Genomic DNA, 27,060 nt, shown 5'->3' with positions numbered 1-27,060 from the left:
TTTGGTAGGAGACAGAGGAGTAAGTTCATCTGCTGTTAAACAGGCAATTAATCATCAAAGAAATGTGGGGAATGTGCATCTCAATTAACAGGATGGAATTTATGTTGTCCCTTTTATAATACATAGTTCTTTTAAAAAGAGATTGGTTTATTTATTTGAAAGAGAGAGAGAGAGAGATCTATCCACTGGGCCACTCCACAAATGGCTGCAGCAGTCAAGGCTTGACCAGGCTGAAGTCGGGAGCCAGGAACTCCATCCTGGTCTCCCACAAGGATGGCAGTAACTCAAGTACTTGAGCCATCTTCTGTTTTCCTAGGTGCAGTAGCAGCTACGTAAGAAGTGAAGCAGCTGCGACTCAAATCAGCACTCTGATACAAGATGCGAGTGATTTAACCTGCTGTGCCATGGTGCCTGCCCCAATAAATTGTTCTTTCAAAAAGAACATTTCAGGGTGGGCATTTGGTACAGCAGCTCAAGCTGCCATTTCACTCACCTTTATTCCATGTCGGAATACCTGCGTTGGAGTTCTGTATCTGCTTCTGATTCAGCTTCCTGCTAATGTGGCTGTGGCTAGGAGGCAGCAGATGATGGGTCAAATACGTGGGGCCCTGATACCCACGTAGGAGACCTGGATGGAGTTCCTGGCTTGGCTTTAGCCCGACTCAGTCTCAGCTGTTGTAGGCAATTGGGGAGAGTGAAGCAGCAGATGGAAGAGCTCTTTTTCTTTCTACCTTTCAAATAAATAAAAATCAATACACTTAATAAAATGATATTTCCTGTACAAAAAGAACATTTCTACTTATTTATATATTTATTTGAAAGGCAGAGTTATAGAGAGAGAAGGAGAGACAGAGATTCTTCCATCTGCTGCTTCACTCCCCAGTTGGCCTCAATGACCAGGATAGGGCCAGGCTAAATCCAGGAGTCGGCAGCTTCTTCTGGGTCTCTCATGTGGGTGCAGAGGCCCAAGGAATTGGGCCATCCTCTGCTGCTTTCCCAGGCACATTAACAGGGAGCTGGATTGGAAGTGGGGCAGCCAGAACTCGGTCTGGTACTCAGACGATGCTACAGGCTGTGGCTTTAACCTGCTGCATGATAGCACCGGCCTCAAACGTTCCTATTTTATACTTATCAGTTGTTTAGGGCTTATTTAGCTTTACACTTCTGAATTCTAGCTTTCCAGTCAGTTTCTGCTATTTTGTGTATTCTGTATCTAGTTAGTTACAGAGGGAAGAAGGTCAGTAAATTAATTGTGCCTCTGATGATATTTAATTACTAAGGTTCATGTTTTCATTCCTGTTCTGACATACATATTTGCTTACATAAAATACATCGTGTCCATTTCAAGATAGACATTTTATTGGTATTTCAGTACCACTGATACCAAAGTATGTTATACAATTCCTGACCTAATCATATTTGGTAACATTTTTACCTTAGTGGTACATAAAACAGTGGTGTGCCTTATGGTTCATGGTATCTTAAATTACATAAAAACCTCTAAAATTGAAGGCTCCTTATCTAATTCTGGAGCACTATTTGAAACCCAGTTACTAACTATTAATATGCACTCATGAGCACCCATCTCTGCCTTTGCTTGGTGTTAGCACGAAGGCTGATTTACATTGTTAACTTAGGAGACAGATTTATAACAGGAAATAATTGGGACATCTGCTGCATTTAGTGATGGAAGGAAGCTAGCTCGAGGACCATACATGCAAGCACTGCCGTTTCTTCTTTGGTTCTAGTTTATCTGTCATTTTATCTTTGATGTTTAAGGGTGACTCTTGTTACATCATTTCCCTCATAAGACATCCTGTGAAACGTGCTTCATTCATCATTTTATGCTGTTTGGCATCTTTCAAGTCACACATGATCCTGTGAATATCTATGTCCAGAAGACCCTTCTTCCCACCCCACAGATAGCTGGAGATCACAGGCAAAGGCCCTGTGGGGACAGAGAATGGGCCTGTGGTTGGCGCATGATGCATCCAAGGAAATAGACGAAGGCCTTGTATTTGGAGTAGAGGAGATGGCAAGGCTGGAGCCATCTTACCAACCTCAGCCTCATTCTCGGAGCAAAGTTTCTTTTCTTTCTTTCTTTTTTTTTTAATGTGCCTTTTAAAAGATGGCATCCAAGGATTGGGAGTTTGGCTTAGTGGTTAAGACACTTGTGTCCCCATATCAGAGTACCTGGGTTCAGTACCTGGCTCTGGCCCCTGACCCTAGCTTCCTGCTAGTGCAGACCCTGGAAGGCAATGGTGGCTCCACTGGGTACTGCCACCCACCTGGGAAACCTGGATTGCATTCCCAGCTCCTGGCTTTGGCCTGACCCAGCCCTGGCCCATCCCCTGGTGTTGCAGGAGTGAACCAGTGAAGGGGAACTGTCTGTTTCTCTGCCTCTCTATTAATTAATTAGTTTTAAAGAGATCACTCCCAAGATGGAATTTTTGTGTGTGTGTGTGGGCATGCGCCTGGGGGTGGGTGTTGAGAGAAGATGGCTACTTGGTAGGGAGACCTGTTTTGATTGAGGTGTAAGCCTGAGCGGATGGGAGGTGATAAAATGGAGGTGATGTGAACATACAACTTTGAAAAAGCTCATTGTCCTGGGAGAAAGCAGATCACTAGGCCCAGTCTTCAATGTCGTCTTACTCTCCAGGTTCTTGGAGACCTTTCTGTCTCTTTCATTGTTTATCACCCCTAAAGCGGCCCGGATCCCGGGATCATCCATTTCCATTGGCTGTCAGTGAGTCTTCCTCTTGGATTCTTGCTTCCCGGTGCTCGCAAGCCCAGCCTCCAGTTCCTGTGTCAGAAATCCACCTTGGTTCTTGGTGCTGCCGTTTCTGATTCCTCCTGCTTTGCTGCCTGCCCTCCTGCCACACAACCAGCCCTACAAAGTGTCCAAAATCTGGACCATCCAGATACTGCCAAGTCCTCTTGATTGAGCTTCTTTTCAGTGCCTTGGGTTTATTCTGTTCTTTGTCTTCTCACTGTCGCTGCCTCCTCATCATTTGCCTGGGCTCTTAGCTGCCTCTGAGTGCTGCAGTGAGAACCTGGTTGAAGGTGTGCTGGGAACATTCTTTTCAATGAAACGTGAGAAACGCTGGCGTTTTCTGTTTCCTGCTCGCTAACCCCTCCCCCCACCCCCAGCTCCAGTTTTAGTCGTTCTCTTTCATTTTTTATCCTGTTACCAGAATTGTCTTCCCTAAATAGCCATGATGTAGCCGAACTCCTTACGGTGGCAGTCTGGGTTCACCATGTAGTCCCGTCCTTGACAGTTCAATTCTTTGTCCTGTGACCTTCACAAGCCTGCCCTGTTTCTTGTATCCTAGCTATATTAGGCTATATTGTTCCAAAACTCTATTTTTATTTTGTTTTTGTGCTGTTTGAGTGAAAATACTTTTTTCCTGTCTCCCATTTTTCCTGATTGTTTGAAGCAGACTACATTTTATTAGTCTATTTGGTAGAATTATTTTATATGAGAAGACTTCAAAAAGTTCATGGAAAAATTGTGAATCATGATAAAACTGCATGGGTTTTCAGTTTTTTTGCACCAAAATAAGCTTTTTATTTTTATAATTATGGCTGTTTATTTTATTTATTTACTTTTTTATTAATTTGAACAACAGAGACAGACATAGGGCTCTTCCATCTGTGGGTTCACTCCCCAGATGCCTATGACAGCTGAGACTGGGCCAAGCCAAAGCCAGGTGCACGGAATTCAGTCTGGCAGGGACTCAAGCACTGAATCTATCACCTGCTGCTTCCCAGAGAGCCCGTTAACAGGAAACTGGAATCGGAAGTGAAGCTGGGACTCCAAACCCAGGCACTTGGTGTGGGCTGTGGGGCTCCCAAGTGACATCTTCCCCATGGCACCAAATGCCCTCCTCGTCTTTTAATTCCAGTTTTCATGAACTTTTTGAGGGCCACTTCAAAAAGTTCATGGAAAAATGGAATTAAAAGGTGGCATGCACTTCCCATGACCTTTATGCAGACCCTTTGTATATGAATATATGTGTGTCTACACGTATATTAATCCATGTTTTCATTGCTATGACAAAATACCTGATACCAGCTAACTTTATAAAGAAGAGAGAGGTGTATTTGGCTCACAATTTTGGATGCCTTAAGTCCAGACATCATGGCACAAGCTCTGTCTGGCGGGAGTCCCCTTAGCCGTGTCGCCTCATGATAGATTGCAGGAGAATGTGAGAGAGAACACAGCTTGAAACAGGAAGCCAGAGCAAGAGTTGGGTTTCGCAGTCCCTTCCAAGGCCCTCCATTGACCTCAGTGGTTCTCAGCAGATCCCCTCCCAACATCAGGACACTCAGGACTAACCTGGCAATGTAGGGAACATTTCTGGGACTAGGATTGGGGACCCGTTGAAGCCATATCCAAAACCTACCATATACAAGTATGTGAGTAGAAACGTACGGGGGCCAGCGCTGTAGTGTAGTGGGTGGGTTAAAGCCCTGACCTAAAGCGCCGGCATCCCATGTGGGCACCTGTTTAGTCCCGGCTGCTCCTCTTCCGATCCAGCTCTCTGCTATGGCCTGGGATAGCAGTGGAAGATGGCCTAAGTCCTTGGGCCCCTGCACCTGCATGGGAGATCTAGAAGAGGCTCCTGGTTCATGGCTTCGGATTGGTGCAGCTCAGGCCATTGTGGCCATCTGGGGAGTGAACCATTGGGTGGAAGACCTCTCTCTCTGTCTCTACCTCTCTCTGTAATTCTGACTTTCAAATAAATTAAAAAAAAATAATATAAAAAGAAACATACGTGCACCTCATAAGCTGCTTCTCATGACAGGGGTGTAGCAGAAGCTTAGCTCTGCCACCTGTCTCCGTAGATTCTGCCCTTTGGGAAAGTAACTTAAACTCTGAACTTGTGTGTGGGGCTGAGCTGGATGACTTTGGTAAAGGTGTTGGCCTGAACTTAATCATGACCCAGAAAAAGTGCTTCTGTGAGAACAGCAATGACACACCTAGATCAGTTTTAAGTTCTGACGGAACTTAAAGGATTTGGATATTTGGCCAGTGAACAGTTAGGAGAAAAGGAATTAGCATTTGAGAGTGCCAAGTACTTTATGTACATTGTATCATGTAATCCTTTGAGAAGCCTTTAGGTAGGTGTTTTACAGGTGAGAAAAGGGAGGATTAGAAAAGCTGAGGTTTACCCAAGCTAGCGAGCTTGTTAGACTCCACCCTCCCGGAAGCAGGGCTGGCTGAGCAGCATTGCGTGCTGTGGCTTCCTCTCTTCACAGCCGTGGTTCTCCAGTCTTGGCGGGGAAAGTTCTGGTTCGGCCCGGAGTTTATCTTCTTTCCCTTCCTCTCCTGAATAGGTGTTTCTATTTAAACCCCCTTATGGCCAAATACTGTTTGGCTCTCTGTTGCTGTGCTTTTTTCCTTAGGGTTGCAAAGTGCATTATGTGTATGCCTTAGATTTAAGCCAATGAGAAAGAAAGCAAACGTTTGGAGTTCACGGCAGATGAGTGCATGATCTGAATAGCTGACCCCTTTCGTGCCTCTGTTCAGACGCAAGGATCGCAGAGCTGTGGGTTGAGCAGTAGTGGTGGTGGTAGAGGCAGTAGCAGGAGTCACCGGGTCAGCAGCAACAGCTAACAGGTGCCTGAGCAGCTCTGAGGTGTGTCACGTCCCCAAGTGCTTTCTTTGCGTTTGCTTTTTTTTTTAAATCCTTTCAGTAACCTCAGGGAATAGATAGCAATGTTACCTTCAGTTTATAGTGAGGAAATCCAGGGCCTGGTGGCTGGTGGGGGGTGGGTAGGAAGCCTGCCTGAAGTCACATAGCTAGGAGAGGTATTGTGCTGCCTTAGCAGTTCTAAATCAAATTTCTGTTGTTAGCCAGTTACATACATTATTGAAATGTCTCTCGATTAATGGGCTATCATCTCCTTTCCCCAGATTTGGACTTACTGTACTTTCTCCCTAGGGAAATTTCATTGGTAACAGATTAGTTTTTTCTTTCTTTCTTTCTTTTTTTTTAAGATTATTTATTTATTTATTTATTTCAGAGGTAGAGTTACAGACAGTGAGAGGGAGAGACAGAAAGGTCTGCCATCCATTGGTTCACTCCCCAATGGCCATAATGGCTGGAGCTATGCCAATCTGAAGCTAGGAGCCAGGTGCTTTTTCCTGCTCTCCCATGTGGGTGCAGGGGCCCAAGGACTTGGGCCATCTTCTACTGCTTTCCCAGGCCACAGCAGAGAGCTGGACTGGAAGAGGAGCAGCCGGGACTCGAACTGGAGCCCATATGGGATGCTGGCACTGCAGGCGCAGGATTAACCTACTGTGCCACAGTGCTGGCCCCAACAGATTAGTTTCAATGTGGGTTATATCTAAGTCTGTTGAATGAACCCAGATGTCCTCAGGGAACTGAAGCAAGCCTTACTGTGTGTTAACAATTATATTTTCAACGTGTAGGTATGAAAACATCATAATTCATGAAAGTGATTTAATTTATTCTATATAAATGTCACTGAAATTTAAAATTTCGTGGTTACCTGCTGGCTAGGGAAATGCATTTTGTGGATTATAGCAGAGGAGGAAGTCGCTAAAAAAGGTTTGGCTGTTGTGCTAACAGGTAAAGCAAGCATTTTTTTTTTTTTTTTCTATGTAGCAAGCAGTAATACTGGATTCTAAAATTTTCCAGGAAGAAAGATTGAGCTAATAGAGACATAATTTTTTTTTTTTAAGTTTGGGGAAACTTATTGGCTAAGCAATAATACTAGATGAGTATGTTTTAATGCTTGTATGTTAAACTCAGTAATTCCTTCCCCCTTCTTTTTTTTTTTTTTTTTTCTAAAGTTCTTCACCAAAGGTCATGGAAGAAAGTGAAAGCAACCAATCACTGGTGCCAAGCAGCCAATATCCTAAGGAAGCCGTAAGAAAACGCCAAAATGCAGCTCGGAATTCTGGAGGAAGTGATTCTTCTAGGTTTTCCAAGAAGAGCTTCAAGCTGGATTACAGACTAGAGGAAGACGTAACTAAGTCAGTGAGAGGAAGAGATGGGAGATTTGTTAATCCTTGGCCAACGTGGAGAAACCTCTCCGTTCCGAATATTCTCAGGTGGCTAATAATGGAGAAAGATCACAGCAGTGTTCCATGCTCTAAAGAGGTAGTGCTTGGCTCTTTGGAATGCCCAATGCGTAGAGCACCTGCTTTTGCTGAGGATTGTATTTTGACACTCACGTTAGTTCATTGAGTTCTTTTATAGGCATAGAACTGGGTTCTGGGAGATTGAGTGAAGAGGGGTAACCCGTGCCCTCAGGTTCATAGTTAAGATGAAAACCAGCTCTGACGTGGCTGCAGCCAGAGGTAGGCACAGATATTTGGAGGTATAGGAAAGAGGGTGACTCATTGTCACCAGTAGGGTTGGAGGTGGTATTCCACAGGAGGGGATCTTTGAGCTAGGCCTAGAGAGCAAAGAAGTATTTTGACAGTGATGTGCTAGATAGCTGTTGGCATGACCAAGGCTGCGAAGCTGAGAAAGTTTGCAACAAGTTCCAGAAAGAGATAGGGGTTTGGAGCGTGAGTTATGAGGTAAAGACCTGGCCTGGAGTGCTTGGCTTCCGGTCCTTGAATAAGGCTGCCAGAGCTGTGAATGGCATCTTCACAGGAGCGTCCCTGACCTTTGAAGATGAGCTGTAGGTCACTGACCTTTACCTATGATATGTTTACTTAGGGTCAGACCTACCAACACTTGGCATGCAGACATTGAGATGAACGACATTGTACTGTAAAGGTGACAAGATGAATGGCTCTGTGTTGTGGCAGGGGTGGGTGGGTGGCTGGGTCGCACTTGCAGTAGCATCTTCTTTCACAGTTCCTTGCATGCCCTCCGGCCTCCTGCCCCTCACCCTCTCATCCCTAGCCTGTCTTCCCTACCAGCTCCAGAGAGACAGGAGACCTGATGTTGTGAGTTGAGGAGGAGGTGATATGAGAAAGGGGAGACATCCTGAGGGCTTGGTCTGCAGTGCCAAGAGCAGGAGGGAGTGGAAATTGGTGTTCCTGCTGGTGTGAATGGTAGATCTCGTCCATTTTTCTTTGAAAACCTGGTATCACTTTGATGCTAGAAATGTTTATAGTGTTCATTTTAGTTACCAGAGTTGATTAATGTGAATATTTTTAAACACCTTTTTAGAATAAGGCAGGATGCTCATAGATGAAACCTTGTATGTTTTCAACTTTGAACTAGGGACAAAGGAACGGGGAAGGTTTTTTTGGTTATGATTTGGGTTTCCTGGAGAAGCCCCTCTAAAGAGGAACGTGGAGTGAAGCTGTGAAGAGGAGAGGAGGGTGTGTTTGTGTTTTGTTCCCATAACTAAAATGCACGAGAGAAGCGAACTTAGGAAGGAGAGGGCTTATCTTTGCTCACGGTTTTGGAGGCTCACAGTCCACGGTCGGGCAGTGTCATCAGTCTGGCGTTTGATGAGGGTGCTGGATGGCAGATGCATGCAGAGGAAGGAGCACGTGGCAGACCAGGAAGCAGAGAATGAAGCCACACACTTGCCCTACATCTGCGGTGCCTCTCGTAAAGCCAGATCAGTTTGCAAGGCCCCACTTCCAGACACCATAACTGGATTAGCTCACGTCCCCAATCCATCCACTGAAGACTCTGGGAACCAAGCCTCTGACACCTGGGATTTTGAGTGGCCTTCAGCTGGAAATAACTTACTTAGAGGTCTTCTTTCAAAGTGACTTTTAAAAAAGATTTATTTTATTTACTTGAAAGAGTTACAGAGAGGAGAGGTAGAGACAGATGGAGAGAGAGGTCTTCCATCCGCTGGTTCACTCCCCAAATGGCTGCAACAGCCTGAACTGAGCCAGTCGGAAGCCAGGAGTCAGGAACTTCTTCTGGGTCTCCCATGTGGGTTCAGGCACCCAAGCACTTGGCCCATCTTCTGCTACTTTCCCAGGCGCATTAGCAGGGAGCTAGGTCAGAAGTAGAACAGTTGGGACTTGAACCGGCGCCCAGGTGGTTTGTTGGTGCTGCAGGCCAGGGCTTTAACCAGCTGCTCCACAGCCCCGCCCCATCAAAGTGATTTTTTTTAAAAGAAACATGATTTAAACATATTCTGATGAGATCATTTTCTTGTTTCATCATTCATGCTTACAAACACGTATTTTTTTTATAACAATTTTATTTATTTATGTGAGAGGTAGAATTACAGACAGAGAGAAAGGTCTTCTTCTTCTTCTTTTTTTTAATTTGACAAGCAGAGTCAGACAGTGAGAGAGAGACAGAGAGAAAGGTCTTCCTTCCGTTGGTTCACCCCCCAAATGGCTGTCATGGCTGGCGTGCTGCGCCGATTCCAAGCCAGGAGCCAGGTGCCTCCTCCTGGTCTCCCATGTAGGTGCAGGGCCCAAGCACTTGGGCCATCCTCCACTGCCTTCCCGGGCCACAGCAGAGAGCTGGCCTGGAAGAGGAGCAACCGGGACTAGAACTCGGTGCCCATATGGGATGCCGGCGCTGCAGGCAGAGGATTAACCAAGTGAGCCAAGGCACTGGCCCCTCAAACATGTATTCTTAAAGTATGTTAACAGGAGTATGGGTTTCTTTGTTTACTTCTGATGTAAGCTAATATTTATGTCACAGAAAGGGTCATGGTTTAGTGAACGGACAGATCTTTTGAGTAAGAGAGTTGTGGCTTCCACTCCTGTTTGGACACTTACCTGTCCTATGAACTTGGAAAGTTTCTTAGTGACTCTCTTTGCTTTGTCCTGGTTATCTGTGAAATGACCTCATGGAGTTAGATAACACAATGTGCTTAGGGCATCTGGCAAAGGGTAGTGGCTGGATGAACCCTAGGATGTGTCCTTTCTCCAAGAAAAGCAATACATTAAGTAGTGGAGTAGCTCTTGGGAGTTCCCCTTTTGCAACTTTCAAAAAGGAAGATCAGCCTTGATCTAGCCAAGAAAATGCCAAGTGAGTGCTTAATTTCCCCAAATAAATAGGAATTCCTCCCCTCCCCCACCCTTCTTTTCTATGTGCGTTTTTCAAACTCTGGTGATTACGACAGAAAGTTAAAAAAGATTTTTTCTTTTTAAAATCTGAGTTATAAATTCTGTTTCTTTGTGTTTTATGGGATAGCTGTGCTAGAGATAAAATTCTTTAAAAAAATATTTATTTATTTGGTGGAGTTATAAAGAGGGAGAGACAGAGAGAGAGAGAGAGATAGCTTCTATCCACTGTCACTCCCCAGATGGCTGTAATGACCAGGGCTGAATCTGGCCAAAGTCAGGAGCCAGGAGCAGGGACCCAAGCACTTGGGCCATCTTCCACTGCTTTTCCCAGACCATTAGCATGGATCTGGATTGGAAATGGAGCACATGGAATATGAACTGGTGCCCATATGGGATGCCGATGTTGCAGGTGGCAGCTTAACCCGATGTGCCACAATACCAGCTCCTAGAGATCAAATTCTTTAAAATATGTTATTTTATAATGGATGTGGAACAATACAGTACAAAGAAAGGAAAATAAAGTGGATTACTTATCTCAGATTGTTTACTATCTTGCCTTTCTAAAATTAGCTTTATTGATATATAGTTCATCATAGTATACAACAGACTGTGCAAGGTATATAGTTCAGTGGTTATTTGCATATTCACAGAGTAGAGGACAAAATCTAATACATTTTGTTTTTCAAAAAACATTTATTTGAAAGACAGAGTTACAGAGAGAGAGAGAGAGAGATATCTTCCATCTGCTGGTTCACTCCCCAAATAGCTGCAATGGCCAGAGGAACTGGACCAGTCTGAAACCAGGAGCCAGGAGTTTCTTCTTGGTCTCCCAAATGAGTGCAGGAGCTCAAGTACTTAGGTCATCTTCTGCTGCTTTCCCAGGCACATTAGCAGGGAGCTAGATTGGAAGTGAAGTAGATGTGACCCGAACTGGGGCCCCTATGAGATGCTGGCATTGCAGGCAGTGGCTCTACTCATTATACGACAGTGCCAGCCCCGATCTAGTACATTTGTATTATCCCTAGAAGAAACTCATTGGTCCCTAGTCATAACTGACCAGTTTCCTTACCCTGCAAGCCTTGGAAACGACAAACTTATTTTCTGTCTTTTTTTTTTTTTTTTTTTTTTGACAGGCAGAGTGGACAGTGAGAGAGAGAGACAGAGAGAAAGGTCTTCCTTTTGCCGTTGGTTCACCCTCCAATGGCCGCCGCGGTAGCGCGCTGCGGCCGGCGCACCGCGCTGTTCCGATGGCAGGAGCCAGGTGCTTCTCCTGGTCTCCCATGGGGTGCAGGACCCAAGGACTTGGGCCATCCTCCACTGCACTCCCTAGCCACAGCAGAGAGCTGGCCTGGAAGAGGGGCAACCGGGACAGGATCGGTGCCCCGACCGGGACTAGAACCCGGTGTGCCGGCGCCGCAAGGCGGAGGATTAGCCTGTTGAGCTACGGCGCCGGCCCTATTTTCTGTCTTTATGAACTGGTCTATTCAGTGTATTTTATATAAATGGACTCACATCGTATGTGGTCCTTTGGGACTATCTTCTTATAGTACTTTACCTGCTCATACTTTGGAGAAAAAACTGAAGCTTCCAGAGTTGCTCTATTGAAGTTTTTGCTTTTCCACCAGTGGCAGCTGTGGTTCACATTCTTTTGTTTTGTGTTATCATTCACCAGTGTGAATGATACATCATCCTCATCATTATGAGCCTAGTATGATGCCCGTCACATGGGGGTGCTCAGTTTATCCTCACTCCCTCCTCTTCTCCACCCTCAAGCCTTGATATGCACACCATTCGGCATTTGTGCTTGTTCACTAATGCTATCAAATCTGAGAACTTATTGAAAAAAAATCTAAATTCATTCATTCATCCAACAAATTTTATTGAGCACATGCTGTGTTTCAGTCATGGAACCAGGCACTCTGAATGAGTCCAGGTTGCATAAGACGTGGGGTAAATTCACAGGTATCTGATCAGAATATCCAGAGGAGACGTGTGGACAGAGGCACGGCAGTGAGCACTTCCAGCTGTGGAGAATCAGGGATGGCCCCGTGGAGAGTGTGCTGTTTGCTTATGGTTGCAAAGGGATGAAAGAGGAAGAGAATTTAACCTGAGCAATGAGATTAGCACAATGTGGGATTCTCCAGCTCAGTACAGGAATGGGAAGTCATCTCCCCGTAGGTGGCAACCAGAGTCCATGGAGAGAAATAATGGGAGACACAGCTGGGAGGAGGACTGGGGAGTTCCCGGGCCAGCTTGCTGGCGAGCTAAAGACACCTCTGGTGAGAGTGAGGGTGGACATGTCAGCAGGGGAGAGTTTATCCCTTATGTAGGTTGTGTTGGACATGGCTCCTGAGTATGGATTGAGTTCACAGGAAGATGGTTATGACTGCGAATATGCAAGAGATCCAAAAGGATCACTGTGGGGTTGGTTGTCAGGATTGGAGGTGGCTGTTTTCTTTTTCTTTCTTTTATTTTTCAAGATTTATTTATTTACATATTTATTTATGTATTTATTTATTTATGTTTGAAAGGCAGAGTTAGAGAGAGAGAGAGAGAAGTTTATCTTGGGATTTTCATGTTCCATTCTCTCCCCAAATGGCTACAACTGGCAGGGCTGGTTCAGGCCAAAGTCAGGAGCCAGGAACTCCATCTGGATCTCCCATGTGGGTGCAGGGGTCCACACACTTGGGCCATCCTCCACTGCCCTCCCAGGTGCATTAGCAGGGAGCTGGGTCGGAAGTGGAGCAGATGGGACTTGAATTGGTGCTCATGTGGGATGCCCACAGTGCAGCTAATGGCTTAACTCATGCACTAAAATGCAGACCCCAATCTTTTTGAATGCTTGGAGACTACCACTCCTAAGCCAGTCTTCACAGCAATGGAGTGTAGGTATAATTACTATACCCATTTTCCAGATAAACAAATTAAGGCTTGGTTATCCTCTGCCTCTGTTGCTCTTCCCCTCCATGGTCTTCTTTCTGTTTAGCTTCTCCAAGTGATCTCTCAGTTTTCCTTTACCAGTGTCTCCCCCTCTGTGTCTCCTTTGTTCAGATCCTCATCTCTTTGTAGTATGGCAATGGTTGTGATTGCCTGCAGGTCAACATGTGGACTCCAGAGTCCTTTCATCTGAACATAAATCGGGTCAGTCTTTGTGCATACACTTGTGTAAGAAGATGCTTCCCAAGGCCTGGCATTGTGATGTAGCGGTAAAGGTGCTACGTGTGATGCAGGTATCCCATGTGGTTGCTGGTTCGAGTCCCAGCTGCTCCACTTATGATCCAGATCTCTCTACTAATGTGCCTGGAAAAGCAGTGGAGGATGGCCCAAGTTGGGCCCTTGCACCCATGTGGGAGACCTAGATGAAGCTCTTGGCTTTAGCCTAGACCAGGCTGTTGTGACCACTTGGGGAATGAACCAGCAGATGGAAGATTTCTCTCTCTCTCTCTCTCTCTCTCCCTCTGTCTTTCCCCCTCTCTCTGTAAATCTGACCTTTAAATAAATAACTGAAATCTTTAAAAAAATATGTTTCCCCACTCTCTTGGGGTGGGGCAGGGCTCTCAGAGTTCTTACGGTGTTCTGATCCTTTAATTAATTTCATTTGTTCCCTGCCCAGACACCACGTTCCCATTTGGCTCTGTGCCTTTGCTTGGGAGGTTTCCCCAATATGAAATGCCTGTCTTCCTTTTCTATGCATTATTAGGCTATAGTGCATCTCATATTTTATTTAGTTATACATATCAAACCCTCTTCAAAATTGACTTGCAGTGACTTATAAAAGTATACACACACATACACACACACACAAGGGGGCTAGTGCTATGGCGTAGTGGGTAAAGCTGCCACCTGCAGTGCCGGCATCCTATATGGATGCCAGTTCAAGTCCCAGCTGCTCCACTTCTGATCCAGCTCCCTGCTGTGGCCTAGGAAAGTAGTGGAGCATGGCCCAAGTCCTTGGGCTCCTGCACCTGCATGGGAGACCTGGAAGAAGTTCCAGGCTCCTGGCTTTGGACTGGCACAGCTCCGGCTGTTGCAGCCATTTGGGGAGTCGAACCAGTGGATGAAGACTTCTCTGTCTCTGTCTTTGTCTCTGTCTCTCTCTCTGCCTCTGTTCCTGCCTCTCTGTAACTCTGCCTTTCAAATAAATAAAATTAGGGTAGAAAAATCAAGGTAAGAGTAAATTTAGTCCCAAAATACATTCTACCATGCCCTGCACATTGCTGGGGTGACCTCTGCTTTCCACTCTGGACCCCCAAAGTCAAGGCAAAGAGGGGCGGGGCATGATCTGTTCAGTCTCCTGGTGAGTGACAGTTGCTCGGGAGCAGCAGAGTATCCCTGTTACTGAGAATTGAGAGGACTGTTGGTGGGGTAAGTGGGCAGTGGAAGTAGTACCAAGTCATCAGCAGGTCTTGAGGCAGCTCCCACAAGAGACCTTTTTGGTTGTGTTTTAAGACTTACTTATTTGAAAGGCATAGTTAGAGAGACAGACAGAGATCTTCCATCCACTGGTTCACTCCCCAGATGGCCACAGTGGCTGAAGCCAGGAGCTTTATCTGGGTCTTCCACATAGGTGGCAGGGACTCGAGCACCTGGCCATCTTCCATTACTTTCTGAGGTGCATTAGCAGGGAGCTGGATCAGAGGTGGAACAGTCAGGACACCAACTGGCACCCACATGGGATGCTGGTGTTGCCAACAGAGGCTTAACCTGTTGTACCACAGCATCGGTCCGCTTAAGAGGCTTTGGTGTTACTGAGCAGCGTGGACATCAGGCCCAGTTCAGTAAAAGCAGCTTTATAGGAGCCTGTGACCCCCAAACTTAGTTTTTTTATTGATCTCAGTTAATATAAAACTTTGAATAGCCAGGGCTGGTAGTGTAGCGCAGCAGATGAAGCTCCTGCTCGTGACATTGGCATCCCATGAGGGAGCACCAGTTAGAGTCCCGGCTGCTGTACTTGCCGTCCATCTTCCTGCTAATGCTCCTGGGAAGGCAGCAGAGATGGCCAAGTCCCTGGGCCCCTGCCACCTACGTGGGATATCTGGATGGAATTCTATGACCAGCCTCAGCCCTTGTGGCCATCTGCAGAGTGAACCAGCAGATGGAAGCTGTCTCTCTCTTTCTCCTTCTGTCTCTGTCATTGTGCCTTTCAAATGAATGAATAAATAAATTTAACAACAAAGTAGAATAGCTAGAGGAATAAGACTCACCACAATTTGTTGTGGTTATTGCTTAGATCTGCTTCTCCCCAACATAGTCAACTTCTTACAGGCAGTCATCACTGGGTGTGAGCAGTGGTAGAAAATGTTAAGGGCAAGGAGTGACGAGAATGGTTTATGCCTGATGTACCCAGAGACAGTTGTGGTGCTGCACTTTGAACTGTATGCACTCAGAAAGATTCCGATCTGAGATCTCAGAGCGGCAAATAAAGATCATCAGTTTTCTTGACTCTTTCCAGGGCCTGCTCCTGAGGCCATCTGCAGCAGCAAATACCCCAGCTGAGTGCAAAATGGCTGCATCTAGGCCAGTGAGCTTCTGGCGACTACAGGAGAGAGCCTTTAAAAACATTAATGAACTTAGCAGTACGCAACATTTTCAATTTAATTTTCCTTTGCCTATTGCCTTTGAGACTGAGAATATACTGTGTTGTTGTTAAATCAGATTCAGGAAGACGTATGCATTTTCAGGAGAAAGGCAAAAATAGCTTGTTTACTGAATGACTCCAACTCTCCCAAAATAGCCCTTCCTGGGTGCTGTAATGTAGGCCACAATGTTCTGATATAATTTTTATTCTTTTCCCTGACTGCTTTTTGTCCTATATATATGTATAATTTATATTATATATATATGCATATATATACACACACACAGGAACTTGACAAAGAGCTCCCAGTGCTCAAGCCATATTTTGTGGATGAGCCCGAAGCTGCCGGAGTGAGGGAAGCTGGTTTGAGGGTCACGTGGCTGGGCCATGCCACGCTGCTGGTGGAAATGGACAACCTCATCTTTCTCACGGACCCCATCTTCAGCTCCCGCGCGTCCCCGTCGCAGTACGTGGGTCCCAAGCGGTTCCGGCGGCCCCCATGCACCATCGCCGAACTCCCCCCGATCGACGCGGTCCTCATCAGCCACAACCACTACGACCACCTGGACTACGGTTCCGTGGCGGCCCTCAACGAGCGGTTCGGCAACGAGCTGAGGTGGTTTGTGCCGCTGGGGCTCCTGGACTGGATGCAGAAATGCGGCTGTGAGAACGTGATCGAGCTGGACTGGTGGGAGGAGAACTGTGTCCCCGGCCACGACGACGTCACCTTTGTCTTCACGCCTTCCCAGCACTGGTGCAAGAGGACCCTGCTGGACGAAAACAAGGTTCTGTGGGGCAGCTGGTCTGTCCTGGGGCCCTGGAGCCGCTTTTTCTTTGCCGGAGACACTGGTTACTGCCGCGCCTTCGAGGAGATCGGAAAAAGGTTCGGGCCTTTTGACCTTGCAGCCATTCCCATCGGGGCTTACGAGCCAAGGTAAGAAGGCTTGCGGAGAAACCGATCCTGCCCGCGAGCTCACTGACCCTGGGAGGAGCGCTTCTGACCTTGACCTGAGGCGGTGTGATTGGCGGTTGAGTGGCCACACTGGCTGGGGGCTAGGGGGTCCGATACAGGGAGTTTTTAAAGGTTTTAAGAATTCAAGTTAAAAACTTTTAATTGACAAGTAGAAACGTTACCAGGAAAAAAAAAAGAGGACCGAAGTGTGACGAATGGCTGAGCCTCACCGGAAGTCCAGGTGCTCGTCCAACTGCGGTTAAACCGGAAATCGCACCTCGCTCTGGTCTTCCTTCTACTTTGGGTTGCACACTTTTCGCTCTGTGACTGGAAGGCTCCAGTGCCCTGGCTTAGCAGCTCTCCTGTGTGTAGCAGAGAGAAAAAGCTAGAAGTCGGTCTGCAGCGTTAGTCCCCTGCCAGGGTCTGGTTCCGTCAGCCCCGGAAGTGCATCCGGCCATGGCTTGGTGGGGTGACTCCGCGCTCTGCCAGGGCTGGACTTCGGCGCCGCTGAAGGGCCCCCTGCCCCTGTCTGTTTCCTGGATACCGTCTGGGGAAAAGACAAGTGATTTCAGAGACCTGAGGTCGCAGTCAACGCTTGAGTGTGTGTAAAGCACTGACAGTATGGGATAATTTTTAAAAATATTTTATTTTGTTCTAAAGCACACGCACAGAGAGAGATACAAATGCTTTTTCCTTAGTCGTAAAAGCAGAAAAACGAGTATTTCTCTAGTTCACGGATGAATGTGATCTTTTGTTTCCAGCTGATTTTGTTAAACTTGTTAATTTTAAAATTTCACTGAACACATTTCCCTCCTATCTTTATTAGTGCTTGTTTTCCCCTTTTATGTTTTTTTTTTTTTTAGTTTCCTTATGTGGGGAACCAGATGTTGTATCCCCTCTTTTTTTGTGGCTCCTGAAAACGATTAAAGTTATTGTAAGTCAATATTAGTGCTTGAATTTCACTTTTCCACTTCAGTAACTCCTCCGAGGAGACTTCTGGAAACACCAATCCACCCGTGTTTTTCAGAACTGTGACAGATCAGTCGCATATGGTATTGGCCTTACTATCTTTTCTGAATATAGTGGAACATCTTATTTGTAATGAGGCAAATGGTAGCAGTATGTATTGGCACACGGGTTTGTAGTGATGGGATGCCTGCCACCAGACTGCGCAGCTGACCTCCCGCCCCCTCCCTGCCTGCGTGGCTGCGGAATTCTTTCTATGTTGGAAGGAGGTGAGACTTCCTAACGGTGGCCTCTGCGACGGACTCACCCACTTCCCCAGTGAGTCCTAGCAAGTGTAGAAATCAGGTTATCCATTCTGCCACACGGGAGTGCGCTCTGTGGGCCCAAGGCGATTACAGCATTGGCAACTTGCAGTTAATATGCCAGGAAGGTGTCTCTTGTCTCCAGGGAGTCTATCCAAGTCAGTTAAATTTCCTATTTTCGTTGTTACACCTCAGTAAGAACTTTAATTTCATTTCAGATGGACATAAGGATAGAGAGGAATATGTCTATCCCTTCAATTTGGAGTAGGATTTTGAAAAAAAAAAAAAAACAACGACAACAACAACAACAAAAAAACCAAAAAACCAGCAGAAACACCAAAAAGCCATTTTCATCTTGTGCTGAGCTCTGAGCGGTCCTGGGATGCTGCTGTAACCTGGTGTTTTGGGCTCCCCTAGGGCTCAGCAGCTCCTGACAGTAACTAACCAGTGTGGGGCCTTTGCGGAGGCATGCACTCCGCTGTGTGTTCTCTGGAGTGGGGAAGCCCCTGGCCTGGGTCCCCATCCGCTGCCACGTGGAGCAGAGCCGCTTGAGTGGGATGTAAATTACACGAAGACTGCGTGGATTTTCCTGCTCCAGCCTGGTCACTTGGAAAGCACAGAGCTTACTTGTGCACGGCATATTTTTCCCTTCCTGTCACAGATAAAAAAATTCTTTTCCTTAAAGTGTTGGTTTTGTCAGCTCTTTTCTGGGAGAATTCTACAGGGTAGGTGCTTGCTCGAAGCTCTCACTAACTTTGGCTTGTCTAATCCCATGATACTCTTACAAGGTAGATGGGAATCTGGATTTCACAGTCAAGGAACTAGAAGCTCAGAGAATCTGAAGGAGTTTCGAAAGGGAATCCAGGGACTGCACGAGTGGCCGAGCCTATTGCCTCCTGAGCCCGTGGCCCTGGGCAGCCCTCCTGCATAACTGCAGTGTCTCTAATCCTGTTAGTCCTCTCTGTGCTCGCCAAGTCAAACACCTCACCATCAGCTTCATGGTGTTTAAATAAAATAGCAATTGGAATTTTTTTCCCTTCTGATCTTTACATTTTGTATGATGTTATTTTTTTAAGATTTATTTATTTATTTGAGAGGCAGCATTATGACAGAGAGAAAGGTCTTCCATCCGCTGGTTTGCTCCCCAAATGGCTGCAATAGCCGAAGCTGGGCCAACTCAAAGCCAGTAGCTAGGAGCTTCTTCCTGGTCTCCCATATGGTTGCAGGGGCCCAAGGACTTGGGCCATCCTCCACTGCTTTCCTAGGCCACAGCAGAGAGCTGGATTGGAAGTGGAGCAGCCGGGACTCAAGCTGGCGACCATATGGGATGCTGGCACTGCAGGTGGAGGCTTAACTTACTACACCACAGCGCTAGCCCCAGAGAAGTTTTGTTTGCTTGTCACCGTCGCAAGTTCCAAAGATGTTATGTCCACAGGACATTCAGGTTCTTTTACAATCGGACACTGGGTTCCTAGTTCTTTCTCCATTATTCAGTTTCTTTGATTCAAACCCAGGATTACAAAATATCTAATATGAAGTCATCAGCATATTTTCATGGTAAATCTAAAATCAAAATACACAGAAAACAAAATGTTACTGTTCAGACAGGAATTAGGCTTGAGGCTTATTTATTGTAAAAGACTGTCGTGTGAGTGTGCAGGTGTGTGTTTTCTTGGTAGAAAAGTGGACTTAAAGAAAATGGTTTCTGCACCTATTGTGACTGTTCCTGTCTGGCATCTTTTTGTCTGCTTTCTACCATCCTGGTTCCTAGCTCTGCCACACACCCCTCTCCCAGTTGCCTCCCCCCCCCACCCCCCATTGCCTGTGTTGGTCCCCGAGGTTCAGTGGCTGTGCACTGGACTCACCTGGGACAAGTCAGGATGATGGGGGAGAGCGCAGGCAGGGTGGCAGTCCTTATGAAGCGCTCCCTGGCTGAGTCGGGTTGAGTTCAGCAGCTGGAGCGTGGGGAAGGCACCGCTGCTGGGTCTTGGCCACCCAGCCTGCATTCTTAGGTGTGGCTGATTAATGATCCAACTAAGGAATCAGGAAGGGAGCGCCAAATCACCACGCTGAGCGGCTGGCATTTCCCGTCATCCTGTGCAGAATCTTAAAGGCTGGAGAGAGGAAGCCATCGTCATTGCTTCCGTAGGCCAGAATTAATGACTGCTGTGTCCCGCCAGGTGGTTTATGAGATACCAGCACGTGGACCCTGAAGAGGCGGTGAGGATTCACATGGACGTTCAGACCAAGAAATCTGTGGCCATTCACTGGGGAACCTTTGCCTTAGCCAATGAGGTGAGTCTGCTGGCGAGAAGCAGGGCATCGGGGACGTGCACGAGCCATGGGAGGGCTCAGGCGTCCCTGTCCCCAGCTGTGTTTTCCGAGGCTGCACGGGGCTTCGGACCCTGCACAGTCATCACAGTCCCTGCGTGCGTGAGGCTGGTACGTCGCCCCGGTTAGTCACGACATCCATACCTGCAGAGGGAGAAACCGTCCTCTTTCTGGGCTGATTTCTTTAGAGTTAACAAAGCATGAGTTTCCATAACCAAGCGTGTGTGTGTAGTCCCGGAGGTAGGACAGGGAGCCATCCTGTCTTCCCCTGCAAGGAGGCTTTGGTTCTGGTGGGTGATGGGAGGCGCACATGTGAGATGGGTGTTGGAAGGGGAGGTGCTGTAGTGCGGCACAGCTGGTCGGTCTCAGAGTTAGGGACTGTTTCCCCCAGGAGGGATGGGGCAGGCCTCACGGGAAGAGTGGTGCCTGAACCTGGCCCTGTGAAGGCCTGGAGGAAGGCGCTGCCACCGGGGGGAGGGGGGGGCAGAGCAGGTGCTCCGAGGCAGCAGGCGTGGGGCATGGCGAGGAGTCAGTTCAGCAGGAGGGTGGACGATGAGGAGGGCCTGGAGAAGGAAGGCTGGGCAGTGTGGAACTTTCTAGAGATGTGTTATTCACCCAGTAAACACTGATCCGGTGTCTACTGTGGACCAGACATTGCTATTCATGAGGCTCTAGTCCTAGGTGAAGACAGTAGAGCTGATTGTTCCCTAAGGGAGCTGACGCCTAGAACTCTGCTGCTAGCCTGGGTTCTGGGATCCTGCGTAAGGTAGGCTACAGCCTTCTCTCCTGGGCTGGATCCAGGGCCAGCCGTAAGCACAGTTTTGAAAGACGTGGTTGGAATATGACTTTTCCCACTTTGCTTTCTATGGCATCTTTCACATTCCAGGGCCTCTCTAGGAACCTAGCGTTTTCTTGCTATTTGAGGAGTTCCACCTGTCCCGTTTCTGGCTTGGCTTCTCCCCCAAGTAAGATGCAGCTTGTTTCAAAATTATTTCCCATTGCTCACCTCAGCAGTGTGCTGTCACAGTTCTTAGCTCTGTTGGTAGAGGATGGAGTACAACTCATGAATGAGTGAGTGAATGAAGGAATGAGTGAATAACCATGGGATGCAATGGAGGATGAATGGGAATATAAATGTGAATGTGTGTACTGGGACAGGGGAAGCTTAGACTGTATTGGGTGGTGATTCCTTCTTTCATATCTGTGTGTGTGTGTGTGTGTGAGAGAGAGAGAGAGAGAGAGAGAAAGAGAGAGAGAGAGAGAGAGAGAAAGTCCCATTTATATATAAATATATAATATATATCAGTGTTGGGTGAAGTAATACTATTTTATTAAACCTGTACAAAGAAAGTGATCAAGGATACTTCTAGATTTTTAACCTGCATAATGGGGTAGTCAGTTGTCATATTTTATTTTTTAATTTTTAATTTTTTTTTTTTGACAGGCAGAGTTAGACAGTGAGAGAGAGAGAGAGACAGAGAGAAAGGTCTTCCTTCCATTGGTTCACCCCCCAAATGGCTGCTATGGCTGGCGCGCTGCGCTGATCCGAAGCCAGGAGCCAGGTGCTTCTTCCTGGTCTCCCATGCGGGTACAGGGCCCAAGCACTTGGGCCATTCTCCACTGCCTTCCCGGGCCACAGCAGAGAGCTGGACTGGAAGAGGAGCAACCGGGACAGAATCTGGCGCCACAACCGGAACCAGAACCCAGGGTGCTGGCGCCACAGGCGGAGGATTAGCCTAGTGAACTGCGGCGCTGGCTAGTTGTCATCTTTTATTGAGATGGGGAGAATGAGGAGAGGGGCAAAACTTTAGTCATTCAAAATTACTGTTATTTGGCCTTCAAGAATTATTCTGGTTATTAATCATTCATGTTATCTTTACTTCTAAATGAGACATGTAATAAAACCTCATTTAGCCTTCAACAATTTAGAATTCGTTCACTGTTTTGACATATACTTGAACAAGTCAGACAGCATGAGTTTGTTAAATTGTAAGGTAGATGGAATTTTCAGAGAGGATGCTTAGCTTATCATTCTAGACTCTTTAAAGCTATTTGCATATAAACAGTTATAAGCGCTGCTCACTGTAATATGGGCAGGATAAGAATGTTCATAACTTGGCAACCCTGAATTACTGTTTGTATAGCAACATCTGATATATCTGGTGCATGATGAGTGGGTATCCTAGATGTTATATTTAAGCACCAGAATTTATATCAGTAGTTTTGACAGAAATAGATTTTAAGCATTACAAGATATATAAGTTAACTCTTTTTATATTTTAATTTGCTTTTATTTATTTGAAAGAGAGAGAGAGAGATGGTTGGATCTTCCATCTGCTGGTTCACGCCCCACATGGCTACATTTTCGGCTGCTTTCCCAGGCACATTAGCAGGGCTGTGCTAATGACACTGGGATGCCAGTGTCACAGGCAGTTGTTTAGTCCTCTCTGCCACAATGCTGGCCTCATGAATTAACTTGTTAGAGGATCCAGCTCTGTCTTTTATTTGGATGGTATTCTAGTGGATCATAAAACCCCCTTTAGGTACCTGGTTGCCTGGCCATTAATGGATCCAGAGTGTTGGCGACTCTTCTGCTTTGCCCTCTTGCTGATCTCTGATCTCCTGTGTTGGTTTGTATGTGGTTGTTTGGCCGCATAGCTGTGGGGCATTTTTTTCTCCGTGCTCAGACCAGTTACCAGTCAGGTGGAAGTCTCTCTTGCCCACTTCCAGAGTCAGTGACCTTTGAAGAAACACAGTAGATCTGGCTGAATCTGAGGAGATGAAAGAGAGTCTACTTTCAACCTACAACATCTAAATCCGCACGTCACTCTCCACACACGAATTACAGCTTGGGCAAGACATGATCAGTGTAGGGTGACTGGTATGTGTATTATTGGCCCAGATGTGTAAAGAGTGGAAGAGGAAAGAATTTAACAAAAGGAGTTGTTTTGGCAATGGGAAAGAATTTCATGCATTTGAAGCCTCTAAAATCATTTTACAAGGGAAACTTACTGACTTAGGAAATTATTTAGTGACATGCTAGTGATATTTTAATGTGTATACAAGTAGATTCCTGTTAACAGATATTGGTTACTAAGTGGTTCACTTCAGCAATACTGAGTAACCGAGGTACTTGGGCAGCAGTCAGTTGAAAGGCATCCTTGACCCTCCAAATGTAGCCGTAAGCCGGTACGTGAGCTGAGGGGAAAACACCTGTATGTGTGACAAATAACTGTACCAAGCCAGCGCATTCGAAACCCCAGGAAACTCTCCCTGTTTTCCCCTGTGCGTCACTGGCGGTCCTGTTTTGGCTGTTTCCTCTGAACACTGAGTGCCTTTGGAGTGCCTCCTCTTTCCTCTACCTGGTTCCCCCCATGAAGCTGTCATCCAGCCATGTGGCTTTGGTACCACCTGTCCACTGCACCGCCCTAGCTCAGATGTTTTCCCACTATAATCTACACTTACACATCCGACTAACATGGCATGGGCACGTAGGTACTAGAACGGAAGTCTGAGACTACACCTCCTAATCTCCCCTCCTACTTGTTTCTCTCACATCTCAGTAAATGGCAGCCCTCCTTCCTTGTACTCAGACTAAAGCCTGGGCTTCTCTTTCTCTCATAGCCTCCATCCAGATCCCGTCTCTACCCCCGGCCTCAGCAGCTCAACCTTCAGATTATATGCAGAATTCGCCCCTTTCAGCCTGCTCTCCACACTGGAGAGCAGTGACCTTTACCACTGGAAGTGGATCATGACAGCCCTCTGCCAGCCACTTGACAACTTCCCATCGTACCCAGAGGCAAAGCTTCAGCTCCCACAGCTGCCCACAAAGCCCTGTGCTATCTGCTTTATCAGTGCTCTGTCCCTGGAGACTTCTGAGTGTTGCATTTAAAACTGGATCTCCATCTCCTGCACCCCTCACTCTCTCTCCTACCCCTCCCCAGAACACATCAGCCACTCAGATCTTATCTGTTTCCTTGTTATTTGTTTTCTTCTTTCTTGTTGATCTCTGTGTCACAATGGAAGCTCTGTGAAGGCAAGGGTTTTCATTTGGTTCCCTAGCCCGGCACACTCTGGGTGCTCAGGGGATGCTTGTTGCACGAAGGGGAGGGGCAGACTGCTGCTCTCCTACGATCAGATCAGACACAGCTTGATGCTTTCACTTCCACTTTTTACGGCTTTTCTAATTGAAACTAGGAAAAAGTCCGAAACACAGCAAAGATTTAGACCAAAAGAGAAACAACTACTGATTTATATTTTTCAACTTCTTTATGAAGAAGTCTTTTACTCCACGTTCAAGTTGTCTCAACTGACTTGGAAGACATTGGAGTGGATGACACCACTCTGGAAACTGCCATTGCTGTCTTTTTCTTGAGCTGTGGAAAGAGAAAGTAAAGGGAAATAGAGAAGCGTCACCTGTCGTGTCTGTACTCGCAGGACCTCTTCCATTCTGTAGACTACGGTGTCTGTTTTGGCTATGGTTTCTACCCCAAAACATTTGCTCCAGCATTGCTTACACACATACATGTGTCTTCTTAGATTTCTCCGTCCTTCAAAAATGTCGGTAACATTCACTTCCTTTAATAGCATCTTTGGTGTTAATTCCACCTAGATTGGAATTTCAAGGAGTCAGATAGTGATCAGAAGTAACGCAGTGTCAAGGTGTTCAGGCTAGGATGGAACCACAGGTGATGTACATAGTGTATGGATGCTTGATTTCCATGCAACAACAGTATTTCTATCAACAGTCAGTGTTTCTAACTATGGGAAAACACGATGAACTCAGTTGCTGATGTTTCGTTTAAAAGAAAGGTCATTGTTTTACATACAGAGCTCTTAGTTATTTTAGGCTTATTTATTTGAAATAACCCCCCATGAAAGTATTGTTAATGTCTCCTTTTTCTTCTCTCTGCCCCTTTCTAGCATTACTTAGACCCGCCAGTGAAACTGAGTGAAGCTCTGGAAAGATACGGACTTAAGTGTGAAGATTTTTTTGTCTTGAAGCATGGAGAATCAAGATACTTAAATACTGATGAAGAAAACGTTGAATAAATATAAGCAGAGAACTTTGAAAGGGAAAGGCATCATCTGTATAAGTTTGCAAAACAATGGAAAAAACTAAGAAGTTTATGAATATTATGCTTTTTTAAATCTTTGGCAACACCTTCTGCAAGTTTGTGTTTTATGTCTTGTGTAACAACTCGCTTACGCATGTGATGACGAGTTCATATAAACTACAGCAGGCCAGGGGCAGGGCACTTAAATAATGAATTGGCTATGGATGGTATAAAGTGATGTCAGCATTGCAGAAATTTGTCATGAAAAACTGATAAAACATTCATTTTTCTGTCTTTTGAGGTCTTTGATAAAGTGAATCAAGTTGCCTGCCTCCCTAGGGTTTTCAGGGGCCTACCCCTACAAATATCTTCCTTATATTTATATTATAGTAAATGATAAAACTGATTCCCACTTGCTTGTAAATGTAGCTGTCCTTGCTCTATCAAGATTTGCTTATATGCTAAATATTAAATGGCTTATTTTGTTAAGCATAAAAACAGGAGCTTGGGCTCAGTTGCCATTTTTAAAGATGATATTTTTATCGTGGTGAAACATATATGTTTATATGTGTGTATAGCAAATTTTGTCACTGTCCCCATTATTCAGTATACAGTTCTTTGGCATGAAGCAAATTCACATTCTTGTGAAGCCATGACCACCATGAACTTAACGTTTTTAAAGAGGGGGGAGCAGTATATTCTATTGCATGCCTACAATCACTAAATCAAAAGCCCTCTGATTTGGGCAGAGAAAGGGAAAGAGTGGTTATAAGTACATAATTTAGGAAATTTTCTATTTTTAACCTAAAAGTCAGGGCTTCTGCTAAGCACAAATACAGCTACACTGCAATATTTTATAGAGATAGATGCAGATCTTAAATGTTAATAGACCATCACCTTTGAATTAAATTTTATTTTCTCTACATACACTTGTTTTGCTGATCCGTTAGTGCTAACTCTAACACTTAACTCTAAATATATCAATAAGATTTATAAATATTTTGTTTTCCATGATTCAAATGTCTTATATATTTTTGTATTACATGAATTCTAAGTACCTTTGTAGCTTTTATTAAGCCAGTGTGGAATACCACCAGTGGCATAAAAGGATGGTGATTCTGGGAGTCAGCTGACCCAAGTTTCAGTCCTAACTCCTGAGATTTCTCAGAACCTTCTCTAGGGAGGGGACCGGATCAGAGACTCTTGGAGGCCCATTCTATGCTTCTGATCCATAGGCTCAGTGAAATAAACTTTATTCACACAAAGTAATCTAATTAAGTTTTCTACATTACACGCTACCCAGACAGTGCTCTGTAATTTGATTTCCTTGCACGTACATGCGCATGCCACTTGTTAGCCAGTAAGTACGAATGTTAGTCCGACTTCCATTTCATTGTCCATGTTCTGCATTACCTGAAACAAGTCACTGTGCTCACTGTGCCTCGGTCTCCTCCTGTGCAACATGAGGATGACCCTGACCTACCTCCAAAAAATGTGTAGAATAAACAATAAAGTGATTTTTAAAAAGCACTTTAGAAATATAAGGGAGAAAATAACTTCTTAATATATCACTGCCTAATTTACTGATAAATATATTTGAAAGCTAAAAGTAGACTAATGCTTTGATTGTCTATTGTTCCTGTTGCAGATATTACCACAGATCTTAGGACATTAACATTGAAGAGTAACAGCTTTACCCCACTCATTTTGTAAACCCGGAGAGTAATAGCCAAAATAAATATAAATGGTCTTTATCAAAACTAATTATTTTTGTCTACAAAGGTTTGAAACATTCGAGGGGAAATGTGTTTGCAATGTGTGTATATATAATGCACGTGGATGTATGTGATTTGTGGGCACTAAAGCACAAAAGATTTCCCCATAAAATAAAC

At 45.7% G+C, this 27,060-nt stretch overlaps 1 protein-coding gene across 3 annotated transcripts in view; it reads left to right on the top strand.

The window, feature by feature from the left end:
* Window positions 1-27,060, top strand: part of NAPEPLD (N-acyl phosphatidylethanolamine phospholipase D) — a 39,823-nt gene extending 12,763 nt beyond the window's left edge. For all 3 annotated transcript variants that reach the window (XM_062212724.1, XM_062212638.1, XM_062212815.1), the window contains exons 2-5: window positions 6,824-7,133; window positions 15,848-16,494; window positions 19,961-20,075; window positions 25,035-27,060. In XM_062212724.1, the coding sequence (XP_062068708.1) occupies window positions 6,840-7,133; window positions 15,848-16,494; window positions 19,961-20,075; window positions 25,035-25,163 (1,185 nt within the window). In that variant the 5' untranslated portion in view covers window positions 6,824-6,839 and the 3' untranslated portion in view covers window positions 25,164-27,060. The remainder of the gene's footprint in view (window positions 1-6,823; window positions 7,134-15,847; window positions 16,495-19,960; window positions 20,076-25,034) is intronic.

Source organism: Lepus europaeus, chromosome 1 (assembly GCF_033115175.1).
Source record: "Lepus europaeus isolate LE1 chromosome 1, mLepTim1.pri, whole genome shotgun sequence".
NCBI classification, from domain to species: domain Eukaryota; kingdom Metazoa; phylum Chordata; class Mammalia; order Lagomorpha; family Leporidae; genus Lepus; species Lepus europaeus.
The sequence above is the reverse complement of the archived record's forward strand: the minus strand, read 5'-3'. Positions and strand labels throughout refer to the sequence as shown.